General features: G+C 38.9%; 3 protein-coding genes across 4 annotated transcripts; 1 reads left to right on the forward strand and 2 right to left on the reverse strand.

The window, feature by feature from the left end:
• Window positions 1-1,341: 1,341 nt before the first annotated feature.
• Window positions 1,342-4,822, forward strand: LOC143464781 (F-box only protein 3-like). 2 transcript variants are annotated; one of them, XM_076962765.1, is made up of 2 exons: window positions 1,342-2,599; window positions 2,784-4,822. In XM_076962765.1, exons 1-2 carry the CDS (start codon window positions 2,470-2,472, stop codon window positions 3,914-3,916), a joined length of 1,263 nt encoding a protein of 420 aa, XP_076818880.1. In that variant the 5' UTR covers window positions 1,342-2,469; the 3' UTR covers window positions 3,917-4,822. The 2 variants fall into 2 exon arrangements, with proteins under 2 accessions (XP_076818880.1, XP_076818881.1); XM_076962766.1 differs by having other exon boundaries at window positions 1,342-2,560.
• A 1,729-nt stretch (window positions 4,823-6,551) lies between these two features.
• Window positions 6,552-10,663, reverse strand: LOC143464782 (lysine-specific demethylase 2A-like). The gene is made up of 2 exons (XM_076962768.1): window positions 10,355-10,663; window positions 6,552-10,180 (listed from the first exon to the last, which is right to left on the reverse strand). The coding sequence occupies exons 1-2, from the start codon at window positions 10,581-10,583 to the stop codon at window positions 7,713-7,715; spliced, it is 2,697 nt and encodes an 898-aa protein (XP_076818883.1). The 5' UTR covers window positions 10,584-10,663; the 3' UTR covers window positions 6,552-7,712.
• Window positions 10,664-16,099: 5,436 nt separating this feature from the next.
• On the reverse strand, window positions 16,100-17,109 carry LOC143465341 (uncharacterized). The gene is made up of 2 exons (XM_076963574.1): window positions 16,455-17,109; window positions 16,100-16,297 (listed from the first exon to the last, which is right to left on the reverse strand). The coding sequence occupies exon 1, from the start codon at window positions 16,910-16,912 to the stop codon at window positions 16,466-16,468; it is 447 nt and encodes a 148-aa protein (XP_076819689.1). The 5' UTR covers window positions 16,913-17,109; the 3' UTR covers window positions 16,100-16,297; window positions 16,455-16,465.
• Window positions 17,110-19,654: the final 2,545 nt, after the last annotated feature.

Raw genomic sequence — 19,654 nt, forward strand, 5'->3', positions numbered from 1 at the left:
CGGAGTATGACTGTTTTAAGCAAGATCTTGAGTGTGCCAAACAACCAAATGCGACAAGTGCGGTAAAAATACTCAGACGCAATTACACAGTAATGTATAAAGTTTGGCTTAGGTTATTTAATCTTTAAATCAATTGAAAATTTAGTGAACAGAAGTTCTATCCAAGTTACAAAATAACGCACCTTGAGTGCGGCACTAAACCTCATGAAAAGCGATATTAAGCGCGCCTGTGCCAAACTCTGCGGTATGCCTATATTTTGTTATACCGGCTAGGCCTACTATTACGTTGGCATGACGCAATCGGCATTCCAATTAACCGTATTGGAATTTTCATCCAGTGCAGGGTGGATGATGGTGAGGACATTTTCCAACAGGGTTCTAAGCGAGATTGGAAAGTTTGTTAAGTGCGTGGGGAATATAAATTAATTGTACGTGTTATCTTGTGGGGATTTCTCACCCAAAAACACTCTTCCAATTTTGCTCTATCCAAATTGAGTCTAGGATTGATTCCATGAGAGTAAGGCTCAAGTTCTTGGCTTTTTTGGCCAAGCTGACCTTCCATAGTTACGCCAGCACTGTATTGTAAGTTAACATCTTACACGTTTTAAGCTTCCAGGCGTTTTTCTCATTTGAGAGCGAATTACTGTTATGTTTGCTGTAATAAAGTTAGCACCTAACACTCTCTTCACTTCCTCCAGTCAATAGTAAAAATGAAATAGAAGCAGTAAATAAATATACAAATAAACGTTAAACCTGCGCCAGATGTGAAAACCAGGCAAATTTCAATTCTGATTTGATCAAACCGTTGAAAGCATGCGAACATTATTCTCACAATGATTCAAATTTCCCAGGGCAAACTATTTTCATTATAAAGTCACCAAATGGAAGGTGAAGGTGTGTATTAAAAATTAAAACCAATGGTAAATTTAGAGAAGAAGCATTATGAATCATTTGACAATTTCTGTTTTCTCAAAATAATAGCAAGAAAATATACAATATCTGCAATTATATTTAAACACCAAGGCTTCGAACTTCAGAAATCCCAATAAGATTTGTTGAATTATCGTTTTAAAATATGCAATGCCATGTTTCTGCTACATGCTATAAAATGCACGAAAAAAACAAAACGGTAAAAAATTGAAGAAAGTGATCGCATTATGTAAATAAATGAAAAACCATAAAAAAGTTACCGCAACTCGACCTGTTATGTTTACAAACAAGATAATTCATATTTTTTGCACCATTACGAGTGAACTTAAAATGTTCGAGAAACAAACATAGACAGAACACAAACACAGTTGCACAGATATGGTCTTCAGTTATTTTGTTTGCTGAGTCCTGAGTCAGGACTCCTAAAGCCATTGCTGAGAAGTAACGACGGTCGGAATTGTTAACGACACTTGCTACTGTTCATTAGTTGGACAGTTCTAATTTCATTTATTCAAATTCGGACAATAATCTTTAAAAATAAAAGGAAAAATGTGTGGCAACGGGACGGTAGAGCTAAATCGCTAAAATAAGCAATATAGCAATTTAAGCCGAGCAGTGTGCACAGTCATGTGACGTCACCAATCGCAGCTTGTTGCTGTTGAGTAGCACCCTGCCTTAAACCGAATAAAGTTAATAGAAGTCATTAAACGTTCTTATCACAATATTTCGTGCCGATGTAAAGTATTTGAAAAGGAGTTGACGAACTAAAGCACTTTGGACATTTTTTGAGTAACTGAACAAAAACCGAAAGCCAATGTAATAAATTTCTTATGGCTTATTCAAGCATTTGTGTCGAACACTCAAACAGAACGTGAAAACAGCTAAAGTCTGTTCAACTAAGGTAACAAAATTTTATGGCATCAGTTTTCGACTATAAGCTACACTGATTCAAGTTTGTCTTGAATGTATAGGTTATACATATGCTCAGTTTCAGCAAACCAGCAATATACAGTCCGACCCAGAATGAAATGCCTTAGCCCATCTTAAATCACTTATTTTAATTTCTTCAAAATCAAAACCACGTTTTCAATTATTTTTTGAAAAAAGTTACCAAACTTGAAAAGTGGTTGCGACCAAGGAAGGTTCAACGACAGCTTTTCTTTAAGCAAACAAACGAGTTATGTTTAAATGATCGACAACAAATGTGTAATTTTAGGCGTATTCTTATTCTGGCAGTTAAAGTATGTTCCAAAACAACATCATCAGCTCAGAGTAATATTTAATAAAAAACTAAATTCCTTTGTTGTGAGTTTGAATATCTTTGAACATTTTTACTGTCTCCAATCGTTTTCAAATTGGCAGCCAAGGTAACGGCGCATGGTGTGAGAAATGCTGTTGAAGATGTGTAACATGTAGACAGGTTTAAAGCAGTTTTAAGTTGTCCAATGTCCATGAACAATCCAGATGATCTAAAATGTAACTAAACAATCCAAGCAAACTTGGCTGTGCTTTTGGTTTGATTTTAAGTTTCAGATTTTTATGACATCTTGCCTCAACCTTCTCCAAAACACTTCCACCAAGTGGAAAGGTTGCAGTTTTCTAAGAGAAATGGTGCGAGCAGAAAAAAAATGTATGTGCAAAGCTACAAATTCTTTCAAAGTTGCATTGTGTGAGTGATTTAAAGTTAAGTGAACATTCTGAAGCACTGTGTGCACATTGCGGCAGTCTCATGCATAAGCGTGCCACAATGCCCAGTAGCACTTATTTAGGAATATATTTACAGAGACATAGTTTTGAAAATAAAATGGAAACACTGCCTGATTTGGTATTAGAAAAAGTGTTTGAATATTTAGACTACAAGCAGCTGAACAAGATGCGGAGAGTGAGCTGGAAAATGAAAATGATCGCAGACTCTGAATATCTGTGGAAAACCCAGTGTGCTTGGTGTTGGGTCCTTGACAAAAAGCCAATTATTTGCACAAGTTGGAGAGAAAGCTTCACGTTGTATTACGACAAGTACAAAAAATACATTGATTGTTATAGATCAGTAAAGTCCACATGGAACAAACTGGAAGATTGGCTTAAAACCAACTGCCAAGAAATTTATGAGAACCTTAACCCTGGTGTTGCTGAAGAAGATATTATTGCATTTGAAGAGCAAAATAACATAATTTTGCCAAATGATTTTAAGCTTTCTTATATGTTACATAATGGGCAAGACATTGAGACTGAAAATGGTTTGTTTGGTGGTTTTTTTACGCCATCGAACGGACTGGTAATGATCAGTATGTTGGATTTTGAGAATTCATGTTTAGATTATCAAGAGGTATTTCCACGCACACTTCCTTTCACCTCATTGATTTCATACCAGTACACTCATGGTCAAGTTGCTCAATGTCTCGAACCCACTGATTTCTTTTATTCATCAAAAGTTGTGAGAGGTACATGGGACAATCACGCGGTGGTGTCTTCTTCATTTTCTGACTGGTTTTCGAAGTATACGGACCTTCTTGTCAATTCAAACTACCTGCTTCATGAAGGAAATATCCTTATCTACGACAAAGCAACAGAAGTAAGTTGTACAACGGGTCATATCACCGTAAAAGTTCGGTGGATGCTACTCCATTGCAATAATGTTTGCCCAGAATATATTCTTTTTCATTATGGATATTACATCACAATGACCATGGACCCCGATGCACCAAGTCACGAGTCATGCCAGCTTGAGAGCAGACACTGGGACATTGTCGACGCTGATGGAAACAACCATTCTGTGGATGGGGAGGGTGTGGTTGGGGAATACCCCATAATGAAACCAGGGGCAACATTCAGCTGGAACAGTTTTACCCAGTTCGTCTCTGCCTCGGGGAGCATGCGCGGGTATTTTGTGATGAGAAATTTATCGGATCCAGGCAAGAGGTTGCGGGTTTTATGTCCGGAGTTTACAATGCATCCCAAAGTCCCTGCAACAGATGTTGTTGAATGATCAGGAAAGATATTTTCGTCATTTTGTGCAATTTGTTTCTGTAAAATTCCTTGTTCTTCTTATCATCCCAGTGTTGTAAATCTTTTCGCATTCTCATATTTTTAAGACACACTTTCCATGCAATTTATTTTGGAATTCTAGTTTATTTTACCTTTGAGACGATAAACTAATTTGTGTAAAATATGACGTGCACTTTCCCAGAGAATATCTCAGATCTGGCAAGCTCTCTGCGTCTATGACCAGGTCACTCATGTAGATAATCTACAACACTGCCACTCCATAACTTTCCACCAAACTGCAGCATCCACTTATTCATCGTTAAGCATGCAAGCCTGAATATTGATACGTAAAGAGGTTGTGTGCTAACGTTCTTTGCTGTCAATGAAAAACACTTTAAGAAAAGTTGGAATGTCATAAACAAGTTTATTGTCCGTGCTAGTTGTTACTGTCTGCAATTATTACCTTTGTTATTTTTGAGCACGTTTTAAGCCTTTTCGGCTTTGTTGGTTTTTCCTGTTGGGTGATTGGCTTTATTTTTTCACCCCCATCGTGCTTTTGACAAAAAATGAAATTATTGTTCTATTGAACCAACGTATGTCGAAATATGGAGGTGTCTGTTCGGCCAGGCCATGTGATTTTTGCTGATATCTTCTGGTTTCACTGAATAGTCTTGTCTTGTGTTGTCCAGATTGACAGAGCGTTGTTAAAATTGCGAGTCTGTGCCGAGTTGATGGGCCACATAGACAACTTTGAGTGACTTCTTGCCCGCGTGCCAGCCTATAACTGAGCTGCTGTTTTACTTAACTTTTCTGTAATCTCGGGTTTCATTTCTAACGAATTGTATTTTACTACAATCATGAAAAATATCTGTAGCTGCTCTAAATATTAAATGTTTCAATGGGTCAATGAGACTCATGATGCAAACAGCGTACAGTAGAGGTTATATGAGGTATAGAGGTTGCAAGAGTCAAGTGATGCATCACGGAGATGTTTTGCAACATTTCAGTGCATTGTGGCTGACAACCGCACATATTTTAACAAGAACACGTTTTTGCTACACTCTGATAAAGACAGCCTGATATATAATGCTACCCAGAAACATATCAGGCTAATAAAATTTATGTTGTGCGTATGATATGGCATATGTCTACACAGTTTATGTGACACATGCTGTGATAATAATATATATATACTGTGATACTGTACAAGGTTTTCAAAGAAGTTCAGTATTTAAAATATTGTGGGCATCAAGAAAAATATTGAACATGAAAAAACTTTTGCTTAGTGGGAAATGTAGTTATTGGTTTAATCCTTTTCACTGGGCGCTCATTAAACAGAGATACTTGTTCAACTCAGTTGAAGTCTAATTTCATCATGATGCTTTGAGATATAAACCCAAGTTAATGGTTATGTTATGAACTAAAACGATAACTTACTGCTTGCTGACTGGAGCCAGTTATGGTCAACTGGCAAATATCATAGTTAGGTGACCAAACTTTGTCTATCCGGTCATTATGGGATTGATGACGTCACATTGCCATTAGGCTACTTTTACCCATTTCTCATAACCACCCGATATGAAAGCTAGGAGATACCTGTCATTGATATATTTTTGTACTGTATCGCTATCATGTTTGATCACAGGTTTTCCATTCAAACATAGAAATATTTCAGTCAGCTTTCCACATGGCCTGATCAATTACAATGCCGTAGCCTACATGCTATCTGCCACGAGCAGTGCTGCAGGAAGCTTTGGATGCCTTGTCAAGTTAGACAACGATCCTGCATTGAGTATGTTCAAGTTTGACTTCATTCAACACCATTGGAAAATTAAATTGTCTTTGCAGAACAGCTGTCTTAACTTCATGCGAAAAAGAATATAAATGGGTAAGTCACCCATATTTCCATTCATGTATATCTAAAGCTTGAGCTTCAAAGGCTGGTGTGTTGTCAGGAATGGCAAATTTCTATTTCATAAAATTGTTATGAGTTAAATGAACAAAATAGGCCCATACTTGTAAAACAAGCCAACGTTGATGCTGAAACACACAAATTGGGGCAGATGCATGATGAAAAAGTCAAATATACCAATTCAGATTCAGGCGTGTTGTATATAGCGGTGCTTTAAGCATTTTCTTTGTCAACTCCCTTATATTTGGAAGTAATTAAGGTTGGTCGACGGTCTACGATGTAACAATTAAACAGAAATTTCTTTGATGGCCGTTCTAAACACATTCGAGTATATAACAATTGTTGCAAATATTTCTTACTTTCAAACACTGTCATATATTCCTTGAGTTGTCGGAGAAAATGCTGTGGTTAATATATTTTTATCTACCTGTCAATCAGCCAAAGTTTAACTGTGAAGCACATTGATTACCATAAAACATCTTAATCGTAACTACATGAAAACTGTGCCTGTCGCTGTTCTAATCTTCCACAAACAGTAGCATAGAAACTATGCCACTGGAGTTTTAAAAGTTCCAATACAATGTGGTTGCAAAGATGTCATCGCTGAAGTAACAAGACAGAAAGTGTGATTGACCAGTTGCAGCTGCTGAAAATCGTTAAAGCTTTTTTATTGCTGCCTGTGCTTATATTGGCAAGTCATGACAAACTAACGGAAGAATGTTGCTCAACGAAAAACATGTACAGTTTATTGGTTGATTTTGTGCACAGCGAGGAAAAACATAACCATAGTGAACAATGAAAGAAATTGACCGGCAAAGACGTGGAATTGCTGTACAGTAAAATACATCTTATATGTACACTTTCAATTGCTGTAGTCGTTTAGATTAGAACAACTGATACATCGTATTTCTCCCATGTCAAAGATTTTGTGATTTGGATCAGCCAGTTACAAACTGGTTCCAAAGTAAAAGATCATGTTATAAAACTTACCATTACTTTGAATTGAGTGTAATAAAAACTGACGCACACGACTCAACCATAACTTGCTCGCTCCACTGTTAGGAAAACTGTACGTCATAAGTTTATTGAATCACTTCTGTGTTTAGAGTGATAGTATGTTTTATTCAAATTATGGTATAATTCTAAGCCCAAAGTTTACCTGTAACAGGCAATCTACTGAGCTAAATTTTTAGGTGGAATCCACGTTTCAACCTGACCGTCGCCGAAGAATCCCTTTCTACGCTAAATTTTTCGGCAAACATGTTATGCTAATTATCGACTAATTTGATTGACAGCCGTCGTTCCACACAGCAAGACTTAGTGCTGTATACAATGGGCCATATATCAAAGGCACACTTGTTGACCAAATCTAACACAAGGCAAATATTTTCACAACAGACACAAGCCTGCCTGGTGGGTGTCTATTTAAACTGGTCGGATTCAGCCATAATTAGTGATAAATGATGTGAAGTGTGCAACGTGGAACAACCCTAAGCTGCCTGCCAAGTCAACTAGTATTGTGTTCCGTGAAATGATGTGTTTTGTTCTAACTAATGTGTTCTAACTCATGACGTGAAACGTCTTCCTGGCCGAGGAACAAACAATGCTTAATAATATAACAAAGCATTAAAAAATATAAAATGAATCTAATTAAACAAAAGTTAAACTGAAGTTTGTGAAAACGCAAATTAGGCAGCGAATAAAACGAAGAAGCTCCTCACAGGCAGAAGAAATGACAAGGGCACTGTACCACGGTGGCATGGCACCAAGCCACGCCAGGAAAGCACATTAAGTTAAACACAACAACGAGGTTTAAATTTGTTGATAAGTTGTTTGACGAGCAACGCGCAAAAGCAAACGAAAACAACAAAGAGAATCTGCAAAATTAAGCGGGTTTTGAGGCAGCTACTATGTACAAAGGCTCCTCCATTTTCAACATGAACTTGGAGTTTGAAACAAGCTCCTGGCAAGCTTCCTCACTGATGTTTTTGCATCCTCGGAAGTCAAGCTCTTTGACCTTCTCAAGTTTTGTGCAGAAAAGTAGCGCATTATTCCTCATTAGGGGGCAGTGCTGAGCTATTATACAGGACATGGAGGTGGTCGTTGCGTTGTTCTGTTCAATAAAATCACTCAAACCTTCGGTGGTGATCATGCAGAAACTGATGTTGATGGTCTTGAGATGAGGAAGGCAGCTGCTGACGAGCTTGAGTCCTGCGTCTGAGATGTCAGTGCCGGCCACTGAGAGTTCGTGGCAGAACTGCAGTCTTGTGTGTGAGACCTCCTGGCCAGGCCGCGTGTCTGTCGGCACGGAGAGAAGATTTTTAAGGTGAGAGTCAGTGAAGCCGGCGGTCCACGAGAGATCAAGGACTCGAATAGGAGGACAGGAGGCGGTGTGGAGAGCGGACACTGACGACCACGAACACCGAATGAGGAAAAGTTCACGCAATGATGGCGACCTTTCAAGTAACCATAGCAACTGCTTATAGCTGATGTTGGTTTGCGACAGATTGAGTGAAGTCGGAGTTCTTCTCACAAGACACTGGAGTGTGGCAGAAGTGACACGCTTCCCTGTGAGATCAATGTTCCTCCAAAGAACAGGAGAAGTGCACCATTTGAGAAAGTCCTTGCATACCGTCATGCACTGGAATAGATCTTTATGGTTGAGATATCTGAAGACCATCATCCACCCCCTCCGATCCAGGCCCAACTTCTCGTGTCGCTGAGGATCGCTGCTGCAGTTGTCGTTGATGCTAACCACAGCAGGTCTCACCGCATACTTCATGAGATCACCGGTGGAAACACGAGATATGACAACAGCTGGAAGTTGGGATCGATGGCAAGGACTTTCGTCTTCCGATTCCTCATGAACTTCTTCTGGTTTGATCATCTTTACAGCAGTTTCAACCTCGTTGCCACTTAACTTCCGCTTTCCTCTCCTCCCAGGCTTTGAGGAGGTTTCATCCCGAGGAGGAGCAGCGGACGTTGGAGTTGGTGGTTCTTCCCTCACGGTTGATGGCAGGATGGGGTTTGTGCACCTACGCTTGATACAGGTCTGCTTCATTGTCCCGGGTCCTCCGTACTTCCTCATATCGCGACAGAAGACGCAGCTTCTGCAGTCGTCACTCAGGCACGCCTCACACTGCTTGCAACGAACACGGCGTACTCGACCCACACCTGGCTTCTTGCCCGCGACTGGGGTGCCGAATGGTTTGGGTTTGCGGATAATCTTCTGTTGGATTTCTTTTGATTTCAAAGGCACTGGCCAAAATGCTTTCGGCTTTCCCGTAACAGCCAGGTCGATGTCATCGCCAGAATGTTGCCATAGAAGGGACTTTCCCGCCTCCAAAAGTTCTTCTGGTTGGGAAATTCCTTCGGGAATATTGCGCTTGGTCTTGGGCAGATATTCGAGAGTTTCGATCAACTTTTGAAGTCCTTTGTACTCAAATGGAGTCAAATGGACGTGGTCAGAGGAAGAGTCATCTTCAATCTTCTCTTCCTTGGCAGATTCTTCTTCTTTCTTCTTCAAATGAAGCATATTTTTCTCTTGGAAGTCGTTGTTAAGAAATGACTTATGAGTCAATGTGTGGATATATCGCTCCAACGCGTACCAAAGCACTTCGGAGAAAAACGGAAATCGAAATCTGTTGGGGACTTTCAACCTCTCTTCAACCTGAGCGATCCGCAGCTGCATCGGGATGTTGAAGGAGTTGAGAAAGTTTCCTCCAAACACGATGGAGTCCAGTGATGTGTAGACAGCATGGATCCAGCCACTAGGGATCATCAAGGAGTTGCCTGCCTCCAACTCGATCCTCTGACACCGCGAGACCATATCCCCAAAAAATATGTCGCCCTGGTTTCCCGACATGGTCCATCGCTCATAAAGATTCAAGTTTTCATTGGTTGGCGGGATGAGCCAGAATATCTTCCCACCCTTCAGGATATGATACCACACAGACGTGCCGCCAAAGTCGATGTGGAAATCTGTGTAGCAGCCTGCCACAGACATGAGGCAGTACTTCTGTACTTTGGGATATTTCATGTTATTTAAATTGTTTGTCTGCTCGGTCTGGATGTGCTTTAAGTGCTGCGGCCAGACCAAGTCAATCCAGTCCAGGCAGTCAACAACTTTCGGTCTCTTCACCAAGGATGCTAACTTTGATTGGGAGAACTCCAGAGAAATGACATTATAAATATATTTTCGTTCGCTTCCCTCAAAATAGTTTTCAAACTCTCTCATGCTCATTTCAAGAGCACGCTGGGTCTTGCATTCCATGACATCGACCACTCTGCGACCGCCGACAAACGCACGGACGTCGGAAACACTGAAGCTGTTGCTGTCTGGAACAATCAACCCTGCAAGAAACAAAGCAATGTTGGAGTGGAATCGGTTAATCTACAAAAAGTATAAACAACATAACATAATGCGCATTGATGGTTGTTGAAAGCTACAGAGTTAACAACCAAATCCCAGTATTGAGAGATGTGAAATAAAAATGCGATTCCGAGATCTTGACCCTTGACCCTTACCCAAGCCTTCTTTGTTTTTTATCCTTATCGGGTCCGACATTCCGACTGTTTGAATTCTTTCAAAGGTCAGTTCATGTCCCTCCAGGTCGAGGAGAAAGTCCGCGTTGAACTTTGCACTCTTGACCTTGTCTTGAACGTCGTACGTTCTCTTCCCGTCTATCTCGTCTTCAACCGCGTCGTCATCATCGTAAACTGGCACAGTTTTATGCCGAAGATTTCTGTCGCTCATTTTTGCCACAAAAGCAGTTTGCAATGATACAACTACAAACAACTTATCTGTTTCTCGTTCCTGAAAAATGATTAAAAAAACATTTGCCTGAAAGCAGAGGTTTGGGGTCGCAAAATTTTGGGTCAGTGGAGTTGGACTCGGTGAAACTGTCGTGATTCCAACAAATTTTAAATTGTTTTGCAAGATTTTGATACTAACATACTTGGCAAACAAAATAATAACTGGTGTCAAATATTCAAAGGTAAACATGACTGAATGTCTCCTGCAGTTGCAGCAGAGCTATATATATATAAAAAAGTGACACTGTATATACTTCTGAAGTGACTTATATACATTTGAGTAATGAACGCAGGTATCTGCAACTTTATAAACGACATTCTAGTTTGCTATTAACAATTTGTGGCCAGGGTGCATTCAATATGAATTATCCCGATGATCTTTCGAATGCTAAAGTGAAAACATCTTTGACTTACTAAAAAGAGCAGCTTTTAATAGTTCTAGGAGTAAAAGTATGAGCAACATACTTTTTAAAAGATCTCTGGCGGCATCACCTGACTGTAGCCTATATAGGCTGTATATATATAGGCCTATAAGCTAGGCCCCAAATGGAAAGTATGACAGTTTTCGACAAAAAATCAGGCGTGTAAAAACAGTAATTTTGGCATGATGGCGTGCATCTAGACTGCAGAGTATGGCAGAATTTTTGGGCTGAAACGGTGAACTGCACACTGGAAGAAGAGGGATCTCTCTGGAAAATGGAGACAAAACTTTTTTCTCTGTTTTCTATTGTAAAAGGCCACACCTTGCCTACCACAAATGTGAGGTGTGCTTGGTCATGATTCGAAGTGCACACTGGGATTTTGGTTCTGCAACCTCAAAACCCAGGCAAAAACTGCCATAATCTTAAAACGAACACACAAAATGGATACGAATGGTTGGTTTAAAAAAATTTCAGGTTTTTTGGATGCCATGAGACTATAATTTAACGTAGTGAATAAAAAAAATTTGAGACCAATACTCGCTCCACATTAGACAACACAAACTATATCAAATCCATGTTATAGCAGTTCGATATAAACGCTTTGCTTCTTAAGCCGAAAACAATGAGCCGAGTTATCATCATGGAGTCGCAATTTGCTACACATTGCTTTGAAAGTGAAAAACACTAAATTAATTAACGTTGGCATTTACAATTCTAGAAGGTTATTAAAGTACTCTAATTGTCTATTGATCATTTGTGGCAAGATTGGAAATTTTTCTGTTTTTGGGTGAGAAAAGGCCTGCGCAACAAGACGAAAGAAACAACAGCCATTATATGCGCAATTACTTTTTATCCCCTGCACATTCAGCAAACTTTCCATTCTGGATTTGTGGGAGGTTTCACCAGAACAAATATCTTCAGCACGGAATTCCATGAGATTTTCCTAACTTTATAACAAGTAATGATAAGTAAATACAGTTGCAGTTAGACACACGTTTTGCAAATGTACAACAAACTAATGCCCAGCTCTGCATGGCAGCCTGACCTGCATCCAGACTGCTGAGTAGCCTATATCCGTTTTCAGCAAGATCTTGTGTGCGCCAAACAACCAAAAATGACAAGTGCGGTGCGAAAAATGCTCAGACGCAATTATACGGTAATTTACACAATTTGACTTATTCAAACTTTAAATCAATCAATCCTTTATTTTTCGTGATTTTATTTTATTTTCGTGGGGTTGAAAAGTCGGGTCTAGTAGGCTATACAAGTGCACAACCAGATGACGTCACAATTTGAGTAGCTGGGGTATACAAAGGCATCCTGTGGTTGTGCACTTGTATAGTAGACCCGAAAAAACAAGCCAGTTGTTACTGACACGCACAAATGAACGGCAAAAAAATTACAAAGCCGAAAAGGCTTAAAACGTGTTTAAAAATAATTAATTGAAAATTGAGTTCACAGAAGTTCCGTCCAAGTCATTAAGTTTAAAATAACGCACCTTAAGTGCTGCATGAAGCTCATGAAAAGCAGTATGGAGTGCGCCTAGGCCTATGCCAAACTCTGCAGCCTGGCCCTACAGTAAAAAAACGGCTGGCGACTTTACCTAACCCAAGTAAAATGATCAATCACGACTCCACAACGCTACAAAGGGCGTGAAGACCAAGACAAGACATGGACGGCGCCACTATTACGCTGGGCAAATTAAGTCTGACATTATAAACTGCCTCGACCAGTCAACACTCCAGCAAAATCTTTTCTTACCTTCTGTGAGATCTTTGTCCGTCACGTTCTCACTCACGGATTCCTTCGCATAGAAATCGTACAACACTACTTTCACTCGACCTAATCGAAAAATTTAACAACTTTTGTTTTTGTTTTATCTTTCTGCCATTGTTATCTAAAGGTCTAGAATATTTAAGCATCAACAAATGTTGTTACTGGCTTGCAGATATTTAATAAAAACCTAACTGTACAAAATAAATCCGCGATTGAGTGAAAGATCGATTTGATAAAATCGTTGGAGTGTACCTGATGCGATCTCCAATATTTTGCTTTCTTGAAGAAATAGATCAAGTTAGAGTAACAATATTGCCTAAAAGCGTGACATTTGGCTACGACCGACCTACCTTGGCATAGGGTGAAAAGTTGTCGTAAAACTGATACAAATTGATGTTTTAAAGCCATGATTTGAGAAAAGGTAACAAATCTTTATGCAGATAAGCACCATAACGGCGGTTTTGTTGGAACTTGTTGCTACCTCAGATGATGTGTAGGCAACAAAAGACGTTACCTTAAGATATACATACAATAACTTATCTACTCCTGAACCATGACCGCAATAAATTTGACTTGATTATTGGACTGACAACATAGGCCTATGCCGCAGTACTGACTTAAGTTTCTATATAGTGAGACGTCTCAGAAAAGATGCGCGCGCCTTCATCTCTAATAGACAACGGCTAGCCTCCCTTATTCGATAATAATCAAATGAAACGCAATAAAAGAATTACCCAAACCCAAAACACTTTTTCTGAAAATAGAAATAATCTTCTGCTGGTAGCTTGCACTTCGCTTTTCTTTTCCGTTAAGTAGCCTTGTGTTAACAAGAAGAATGGCGAAAAAGGTGATTATACGATGAAGGAAGGCCTACACTGGTACTCAGCATGTGAATTCTTATCAATAGCTCTAACAGAGTCAGCAGCGGCAAAGTGTGAGCTATTTACTCTCCAGGTGCGAGTTATTTTGAAGGCGAGAAAATGGAAAGCTCGAACAATACGCGCAGGCGTCACAATCACCACCAGTCATTTTTTTACAAAGCAGTAAGACATTGCATTGTATTGTATTGTATTGTTTATTTTTCGCCATTAACTGTGCAAAGCGACAATTACGATGCTAACCGTTGTAGAATAATAAAACGCATGCTTACGAACAATTAACGAGCCGGAAAAAGCGACAGAGACCAATTAAGTGCTTAAAACACGCAAGATAGCAATAATAGATATCTGCTATAAGATGGTAGGTTAGCATGGCCACCAAACCCACAAAATAATTATTCATAAGTTTAACAAATTTAAAACAAAAATATTACAAACAACTACATAATTTGAAATGTGGGGTTTATGCCTTCTAAGATTAAAAGCACGGATATTAAAAACCGAAATGAACATATAAAGTTACATAGTTTGGTTGAAGAGACAATGTGAGTCTTGAACGCACAACAAATGGATGGTTAATGCAAAAGCAGCCTTCAAATTAAACTTTATTGTGTTAAGCTGTTACAATAATCCCAACACTGGAATATTCAAGATTTTGTTCTGTTTATGAATTATTGGCTAATTGTCTATGAATGAGCCACCATTTTTTTAAGTAGAATAAAATGGGACAACGACTGAAAAATAAAACGTACAAACAAGTAAATATTCAGACACGAATTGTTCAAAACAAGAAGGTGCCTTTTGTCGTTTGCTTCTATCCGTCTAATCGCACCTCTACCAACAGCGCCTGTTTCGTGCCTTTGGCTGTTGTTTGCACAATTTGCGCGTCTGCCCGGTTTGACCTCAAGTGACCTACTCACGATATGACGTTACCTGCTGTAGTGGTTTTCTTTTACAGCTCATAGGTGTTATCCGCAATAGATACACAAGCTTATTTTAAAGTGAGTGGCTAAAAGCATAAACTAGTTCGATCCTGACAAGACCGGACTTAAATGCAGAAACAAAAGTTGACAAGGGTCAGCTATTTACATGCTGATGTAAGTCTAAATATAACTTACTGGTTACCTTGCAAACCTAGATAAGATTGACAACCACTTCCATAGCGCGGCCCGTTTTCTGTTTGCTTTGCTGGGCACCATGTTATTTACAGCAATAGCATTGTTTTTATTGCTGACATCACCTGTCTTAGATCGGTCGGGTTGTAATGCTGTTCATCAAGTTTAAATTTTTCAGCCACTGTATATTCATAAACATACATAATCCTTTTATTTTATTGTCATCATACGTCATACCAAATTGTTAGCTCTAATTGCTTCGTTGTTATATTTTTTGGCGCTATCCTCGTTGCATTATTGCTTTTGTGCATTTCATTCCCGCCGTTTTTCTCCTTTTTCCTGGAATGAAAAAGATATAACGGTTGTTGAACAAAATAAATCTTCTCGCAAGTTGGCGCAAACGCATCACTCATTTATTGCGGGCAGAGAGGCTGAAGTTCATCTTGGGTTGACTGTTTACTTCAGCCCAGTCTTGTCGATTGCAGTGATGTCGCAAAATAAGTTTGAAATAACTAAGATATATCTCAAATCGCCAAGTTAAAATTTCGAGTTTTTAACATCGCGTCACACAAACGTAGCAAATGGTTGAGCGCGCTGTCAGCTAAAGTTGGTAAAACCTAAACAATCTGTGCCGGCTACTCATAGTTGAACTGGAAAAAAATTGAAGTAGGTTTTTTATTTCGAAAACAGCAGTGGCAGAGAAGTCAAATAAGTCGAAAGAAAAAACGTTTTCGGTGGAGATGGAGATTTTATATTTCCATTTAATTGAAAACATTTAAGAGTGTAATTTAGCATTTTCGGTCGTTGCAGTGGTGTGTTTTGTTTAAAGTTTTAAGTTCTTATGAAATAATGCGAGTCTGATGTTATTCAGTTACACAGAATGATTGCCGCTAGATGGCATATTTATCATAACACAAAACCCTGTAAGATAAGCGAAGTCGTAATTGTGAGTGTCCAGTAAAGAACGTAGCAACCACAATTAAGCTAGGTCCATTTTATCGCTTGTTGTTTCACGCGAAGAGAAGATGGCGACGGTCTTCTGTTATCTTCGGAGTGAAGTTTGGCTTCGATTTGCTCCAACTCACTCAATGCGCTGTGAACCGCAGATAATCAGCTCTAAATTGTAATTGTAAGCTTGCAGCAGTGGAGTGCAAACATTCTCTTTTCAGCGTTTATCGTCTGATTAATTTATTGCTTTTATTTTAATGGCTTTGTCAATTTCAAGACACTCTGTATAATAATAAAAAAACAATCCAAGCAAATGAATCAACAACATTTTTATTGACATTTCACAGAAAATCCGGAGGTTATGCATTTGAAGCGTATCACAACTCATAATCGAACATTAACTCATGATTCTACAACAACGCGGTTAAATTTAATCTGCGATTTATTTTTTCTAATTTGTCTGGTTAATTCCTGCCGTCTTGGCAATATTCTTTGTACAATCTTCGTAGAAAAGATCTAGAGAACAAGAAGTTGGTTAACTTGGCGTTAGTGATAAATTTAATAGTTTTCTTGGGGTAGTTTGTCTTTATACCGTACATAACCAATGCACAAATTCTCATAAATGAGTACTTATTGTGTCATAGTTTTTTATTTAAATATTGTCGAATCTTACTTTTTGTGGAATCATGCTCGATCCACCGCGCTACTCGTCTTTTGTATTTCTTCTTCAAAACATTTGCCAACTTTTTCAACATCTCCAACAGACTTTTCAACATCACCAACAGACTTTTCAACATCTCTGAAAGCCTTTTCAACATCTCCAACATCGTTTTTAACAACTTTTACAACGTTTTCAACATCTTTGAAAGCCTTTCCAAAATCACCCTTTTTAACATCTCCAACAACGTTTTCAACATCTCCAACAACGTTTTTAACATCTCCAACAATGTTTTCAACATCCCCCACAGACGTTTCAGCTTCTTGATCAAACGTTTCAACATCTTCAGCAACGTTTTCAACATCTTTTTTAGCTTTTCCAAGTACCCCTTCAAAAAATTTCCCGGCTTTGCTGAAACGTTCTCCCAGGCTGCTCTCGCCTCCTTGTCTGTCAACTTTTTCATCGCTGGACATGGCTAATATTTGGTGGTCGTGCTTCAATACAAAACAAATTCTTTCGTTGCAATTCTTGCTGAGCTGCTGTCTCTAAATTTTGCACTCAGCAAGAACTGATGTTGGTTATAAAGCTTCAATGTGCTCAAACATCTTTTTTTTCACTTTTCTGACGGCGTCATTTCGTCACTTACATAGTTCAGACGTTGAGAAAAATCCGACGAATCGCAGAAGCAAAACACTCGAAACTGAAACACTGTAAGATTGAAAAATGTTGCGCAACCCTAAAATTACGTCATGGCTAAAAGCGTTGTAAACGTTCGACCTCGCATCACTTGCTCTATAGCGCCGAATTATACGGCAAAACGGCAAAACGTGTGCCCGCTTATACTAATTGGTTCACAATTGTTTTCAATATATTTTGCGAGTTTTGATAGGTATTATAATGGTGGTGTTGTCATTGTATATAATGGCAGTGACGTCATAAGTTTTGAAACCATGGGGTAAAATTAACACAGCTCATGTAAATTCTCCTGCTTCTTAAAAGTCTAATAATTTCAGTCAAATCAATTCGACCGCTGATGTCATGGTGCGGGTATGTACGGTTAAATTCATGGTTAAATTCATGGTTAAATTCTTTCAGAAGTTTTGCAAAACAAAAAACCTCGAAACCGAAACTAAAAATACTTAAAAAGGAAACATGACAAGATTTAAAAATGTTGCGCAACCCTAAAATTACGTCATGGCTAAAAGCGCCATAAACGTTCGATCTTGTTTCACTTACTCCCGCGCCCAATCGGCTCTGTTCTGGGTTACACCTGCTCACAACAATGTGGTCAATGTGGTCATGGAGTCCCAAACTTTTGTTTGACTTTTCCTGATAAAGTGCAATTTGCTATTTTGTTCCAAAGGGGCTAGTCCGGGTCCAGCTTCAATCGCCGAATCGGGGAGTCAGCTTGGGTAAGGCATTTAAACGATTTCTATGTGTGGGACAGCATGAGGCTTAACTACCGTAGCCAGGAGCGGATCCAGAGGGGGCATCCCCTAAAATAACACTGATTTAAATAAAAATGTCTTCTAAATCCCACAAATCCTTTCAGTGTCATCATCATTTCATTTCAATCTTACGTTCATTTCTTGCACTCGATGCAACTCGTGTCAAACAAAACCAAATTTCATTTCGCAGCGCCCTCTGCTGGTTTAATGGAAGTTAAGTTGTTTTCAATTTAAAATTTCAATCTCGTTGTGGATATCTATAGGTTATTTAATATTGCGATATTGAACTATTGAAATATGCTGGCAACAGATTCCAGTTTTAACTGATCCGCTGAAAGTATCGACCGATACTACATTTTGTGCTGAAAAATTGCATTCTACCATAAATTTTGCTTTTTTCGTGAATTCAAAAAAGTTTTGATGACATCACTGCGTTTCATGGTTCTTTCAACCCTTCTGGTGCATTTTGCTGTATCCGCCCATGGCTGCGGTCACAGGCGAGTGTTGTGTAAAGTTTGTTTGACTTCAATTTTAACTGTCTTGTTACTTTACCATGCACGGAATGCGACAATATTCAGTCTAGCATGTCACACGTAACAACGTGTACAGCGGAATAGACGAAAATTAATTTGTGTAAGACTCTGCTATGGCAAAATGTTATGGTAGTTACATTGTTCTATGCGATGAAGTGATCCTGACTCCTGACTCTAAAAGGCTGCTGGTACAATAGCATGTTAGTGTTACCTTCATGTTAGCATGTTAGTGTTACCTTAATGTTAGCATGTTGGTGTTACCTTAATGTTGGCATGTTAGCATGTTAGTGTTACCTTCATGTTAGCATGTTAGTATGTTAGCATGTTAGCATGTTAGTGTTACCTTCGTTTGACGTTCTCTCTTGTAAGCTACACAGGTCCAAAACTCGGTTAATTCTTTTAACTTTTTTTCTCACTGGAAAGATCACAGAAAAACTTTTGAAATCGATATTTGCACCGAACGACAAAATGTATGACACAAATTGTCTTTGCCTTGTATCATCTGATAACAAATATTGTTTGTTACTCAACAAATATTAAGCAGGTGGGTTTTTCGATTTTCAATTTTGGTCGTTATAATTCTACAACGAGTTCCTCAAATGTGCTTTATGTCGAACTGAATGCTCTTGCTGGCGGTCACACAAATATCCCAAGCCTGTATCGTTGCTTGTTTTTTAAAAGATTTAATTGGACTTGTGCCTTTAATTTTTATTTCCGTGTTCTTAATTATGTTCATTTTCATCAATTTGTCTCATTTGTCTCAGTTGGAACTTTTAGCTATGACATCATCGGTTTACGCAACTCTCCACAGTAGATTGTAATCGCTGCGAAGATTTCATACAATCACTTAAAAGGACGTTATTGAAGCGTGTTACTCATTTACGCACCACTAACTCGACTAGCTGTTCTCTTGCGTTCTCTTCTCGCGTCCAGCTGGTTTTCCGCACAGCGGGGGGGGTGCAGCGTAACAAGAAAAATATCTAGAAATGACTCACTTTTAGAAATACTTAATTTACATTAAATTCACTTTCTTTAGTTTTACAATTATGATGTATACAGGACGCCAGATGTTTTTGCTACTAACCCGTAAAAATCTGATCAGTTTACGACGTATAGTTTTCTAGTAATTAACGATTGAAAATGTGTGTGCGGTGTCGGCCACACCTAGTTAAAATAGTGAAGTCGCGAGCCTGGTTAGGATAGGGTCACAACCACTACCAGTCATTTTTTTACA

Source organism: Clavelina lepadiformis, chromosome 7 (genome assembly GCF_947623445.1).
Source record: "Clavelina lepadiformis chromosome 7, kaClaLepa1.1, whole genome shotgun sequence".
Lineage (NCBI taxonomy): Eukaryota > Metazoa > Chordata > Ascidiacea > Aplousobranchia > Clavelinidae > Clavelina > Clavelina lepadiformis.